Genomic DNA, 4713 nt, shown 5'->3' on the forward strand with positions numbered 1-4713 from the left:
TATGTGAAAGTTACAAATAAAATTTTTGAATGAAATTGTTTTGAATGACGACCACGTGCCTAGAATAGATACAGTAAACTATCTTTCTTCTCCTGGCGTGCCACAACATTTTATGGTAATATCTTGCATCCCTAATTACTAAAGGCCTCCATAGATTGTAGTCTTATTTCAAATTTTTTTTAGAGAGCAATTAAAATCACTTATGTATTCACTATATAAGTGAATATATAAGTGATTTTCACTAAATTTCCCCCATTTTACAAAGCCTTGGCCAAAAAGTGGTGAAGTTTTGTTACAACTCATAGATAGAGATTACTATTTTATTTGGATGGAAACTCACAAAAAGCGTACAATTAATGATCATAATGAACACTTAAGAGCATTGTAGCTAAACTACATTTTTATTGTTTTCAACGGAGATATTTAGGATTCAAATTTTTCTTTCCCCATCTGTACCTATTGAATTTATGAACCAAAAAAAAAAAAAAAAACGAAAGATAATATTCAACGTTCCATGGAGCATTTATTTTTTTGGTCTGGGAAGGGTATAACACTGGTTTTTTTTTTTGGTATAGCATTACTTGTGTATCACACGTATGACTGCAGTATTTTCTTATTTAAAACTGCGGAAATTGTATTTTTTCTGACCAAAGACTACCACCTTCACATTGTGAGAGGATTTAGTATGTGAAAATAGAAAAATAAATAAAAAATTTCATTTACTGAAATATACGGTCAGGCACACATTCATTCGTTTAAACATACAGAGTCCGAGAGCTTAATTAAAAATAGTAAACGCAATTCTTTTTATTTAATATAAGTGAAAGTCACAATAACTTTCATTATTTCATAAAGCAATAATAGAAAACCAGAAAACACAAACATTTGGTCCCTGGTTGTAATATAACGTAGCTACAGCCATGCAGCAGTAACTAAAACGTTTATATTCATAGCTAAAGACAAAGTGTGACCAACATAGTCAACTTTATTAACATTTAATACTACATGGAAACGATGATTTTTTTGATTAGGGATCTGTTTTTATTATTCTATAGTAAATGTCGAGATCCGGTATTAAGCTCTGTAAATCATCCAAGCTTTGCTGAAAACTGAATATGAAAACCATCTCCAAATCCTAAAGCAGGGGATCGAATCACCTCTCCTTCTTTGATTGTAGTCATCCTTAATCAGCCATAATTCCAATACAATAAATTAACAAAATAAAAATCAGTTTTTATTCAACTTGTCTAAGTGCTGCATAAATGCATGTAAGAATAAGAAAATAAAGTACCTGTATTTGGTGACCAAGATATGAAAGAAAACGCCCATTAGAACTTTGCTGAACTCGGCTCCTGCACATGATGTCATGCCTGCCCCAAATGGTATGAAATTCTTTGCTGACACATTTGCTGAGATGTTCTTTAATCCCATAATGAAATGAAAGATTAGTCAAATATAGGAACAAATATTAAGGATTCTCACCAATACTAATTAGTCCACGATGAGTATATATATCAAGATTTTAACTTGGAAAAAAAAAAGACAAAACAAAAACCAACCCACCTGCCATCTCCATGGATTGAAGGTTAGAGGATCCTCATAAGTGCTTGGGTTTAGTTGAAGGGCGGCTGGAACTACCATAAGCGCCCAACCTTTTGGAATTGTATACCCTGCAGTCAACGTGCCTCCTATTATTCTTAACTATTTTTCTAATGAACGTGCATGTCTTATATTCTCTGACTTACACTATAATTAAGACAACAATTATTTACAATGATACTGGCTCCCATTCTGAGAGTAATTATTAAGCACCTTTGAAGTACAACAAACTTGTTACTTTACAACAATAGAAACTAGTTATTTAATATGGGAAAAAGTTAACAGATACTTTAAGAACGTTAGTTTGAGAAACATTTTTGGAAATTTTTTATGAAAAAAGAAAAGAAAAAATCAATGGATTCTTTTTACAATTTTCTTTTATTTTTTTATATTTCTCATGAAATTGGTATTAAATTTTTTTCTAAGTGAAATGTGAAACAAATAGTTTTTGTATTATATGATTCAATTTTTACCCCCCCAACCCAAAAAAAAGGAAAGAGAAAGGACAAAATATGTTGACAAGTCAACAAATTTGATTTTGAACTTACCATTTACTTGAATGTCTTGGAGGGTTCTTCTCAAAATCCCTGGAGCAACACTAGCAAGTCTAAGCGATTCATTGATAACCTATATGTTCCAATTCATTGGATTGTAAGAATAGTTGGCAATAGCTTGAAGCTCTTTGTTAAAAATTAAAAAGAAAGATTGTGTGCCTGAAATTAAAGGGGGAATATCTATCTACTCACATTATGAGTAAAAGTCATGGATTTGTATTCCTTCCATGTAAGCCCAGAATTGACATCTTCTCTGTTCTTAAGAATTGCTTCATGCTCCTCCTAGGAATAACATATATATTTTTTAAAAGTAATATTAACATTTAAACACCGAAAAAGCTTTTTCTAAATCTATGTTATGTAAAATTTTGGAAGTTCTTTGTGTCACTAACCGTTAATTCTTGTATCACTTTTGGGTTTTCATTAATTAACATAATGGCTAAAGTAAGAGTTGACGATATGGTCTCAAAGCTAGCAAAGAGAAGCCCAAACATCATGTAGATGACGAATTTATCTGTCAAGAACGTCTCTGTTTTCATGTCAGCCAGAATCTGATCTAGAAAATCTCCTTTGCGAATTTCTGGATTACTCTTTCTCTCTTCTAGTTCGCTAGTTATTATGCTTATTGCTTTCTTCTGGTTCTGTATGACAATTGAATAAATATATTAGATTACTTTCACATATAATATGAGAAGGATGTTTTAGATTTTGAAAGTTATAAGGATCAAGTTTGAGGAAATTGCCTGTAGACACCTATGATAAGCAGTACCGGGGATATTAATAGGGAATGACATAAGTCCCTGCAAGAAGTTAGTAAAAGATTCACAAATATCTTCCTTTGATTTGTCTGCCTGAAAACTGAACAATTGCTTTGCTGTAAAATCAAAGATCATCTGCAAATGATCAACAAATAAGTAGTTAAAGAATGAAAAATGTGTATTTTGTAGTAGCTACTTCAACTTTAGTTACTCAAAATGCCAAGAAAGGAACATCTAATGATCCTTAAACATTGTTTCCAAGCTTCATTAGCATTTTAGCAATTAAAAATGGGTGAAACGCTATTTTAATGTATGTGGCATCAAGTTTTTTGAGAGTACGGAACCCATAATGATCATTATAATGTATTTTCAAATGTTTTAATATTTACCATTGTTTCATGAAAAAATAACTAAAATTTTAAGATTATTTATCTTCTTCTTTTTCTCATTTATTTTGTACCTCTTGAAAAGGCTATGTCTTGGAAGTTTAAAATATATGTTCCATCTAAAATAATTACTGGGATCAATTATAAATATATATATATATATATATATATAAAATATTGAGGCATTATCATGATGGAAATTAGTAATTAAAAGCTTACCGCTGATGTGCTGCTTTTCACTTCCAAACTGGGGAGTTTAGACCAACCATGTAACCTTTTATTTATTGCATCCTCGAACTGTGGCAGCATCTTGTCCTTGAGGGCCTCAGGACCAAAATGACCCAAGATTACATTCCGAAGGTACTTATGAACATTTTTATGAGCATTAATTCTTGCTGCATCTTGGTGGAGAATTTTTGCAAAGGAGTCCATATACCATCTTTCAACCAATTTTCCTTCTTGTTGAAAAACATAATAATTGAATTCTGGATCAGATGATACCACAACTGGCCGTCCTGCCAAGCTTGTTCGAAATATTGGGCCATATCTAAAATGACCCGCCCAAAAAAGAAAAGAAAAATAAGTTGGTTACACAAAGATGCATATTTATATAGATGGAGTAAATATAACCAAAAAGCAAACCAAAAAAAAATGCATGTGGTTGTGTAATATAATGGCCCATATCAAGAATAGAAAGTTTGCAACAGAAATGTGAAAAACAAATTAGATGAGATGCAAAAAACATTTCATGCGGGTTACTGTGGGCTTACTTCTTCATCCTATTCTTGATAAAAGGTGGTGTGTCTATGGACTTGCTTGACGCAAGAAGACCAAGGGTCTCCCCAATAAGTGGAAAGCCCATAGAGCCAGGAGGTAATTTTCCATTGCATTTAGGGTTCCTCCACCTATAAAGCCAATGTGTGGCAATCACTATAAGTAAGCTAGCTACGGAGAGCCAAACTGACCACATGTTAAGCTAGTAGCAAGGAGTAGCAGCAGATGCCAGTAGTATAGGGGGAGCTTAGGATTGGTTCTTATGGAGAGAATTAGTGGCTCTTTAAATAGGCAAAGTGTATGACATCATACATAGATTGACAAATAGGCAGGAGTGTTTCGTTTTTTCCTCTCAGATAAAAATAATGTTAAATGGTTTGAAATTAACAAGTACAAACTATACTCCCAACATAGTCAAGTCCTTGTTTCTGAATTTGAATGATGTAAATGAAATACCACAATTAGTTAATTACTGTATAGAAGAAAATGGCAGCCACATTTTTAAAACTTTGGATTTGATATGAACTACTAAGAAAAATCAATAGCCTAATAGACAGATTTCAATTTCTCATTATTATTTGAATATTATATTAATTGTAATTTCTCTGCAGCCTAGAGAACAGATTAGTTGACTGCAATACT

General features: G+C 32.1%; 1 protein-coding gene across 1 annotated transcript; it reads right to left on the minus strand.

Annotated features, from left to right (window-relative positions):
* Window positions 1-792: 792 nt before the first annotated feature.
* On the minus strand, window positions 793-4307 carry LOC115992694 (cytochrome P450 87A3-like). Its single transcript, XM_031116920.1, has 9 exons — window positions 4068-4307; window positions 3517-3844; window positions 2897-3046; window positions 2546-2794; window positions 2346-2435; window positions 2148-2226; window positions 1564-1670; window positions 1292-1419; window positions 793-1182 (listed from the first exon to the last, which is right to left on the minus strand). The coding sequence occupies exons 1-9, from the start codon at window positions 4265-4267 to the stop codon at window positions 1089-1091; spliced, it is 1425 nt and encodes a 474-aa protein (XP_030972780.1). The 5' UTR covers window positions 4268-4307; the 3' UTR covers window positions 793-1088.
* Between the last annotated feature and the right edge of the window lie 406 nt (window positions 4308-4713).

Source organism: Quercus lobata, chromosome 5 (genome assembly GCF_001633185.2).
Source record: "Quercus lobata isolate SW786 chromosome 5, ValleyOak3.0 Primary Assembly, whole genome shotgun sequence".
Lineage (NCBI taxonomy): Eukaryota > Viridiplantae > Streptophyta > Magnoliopsida > Fagales > Fagaceae > Quercus > Quercus lobata.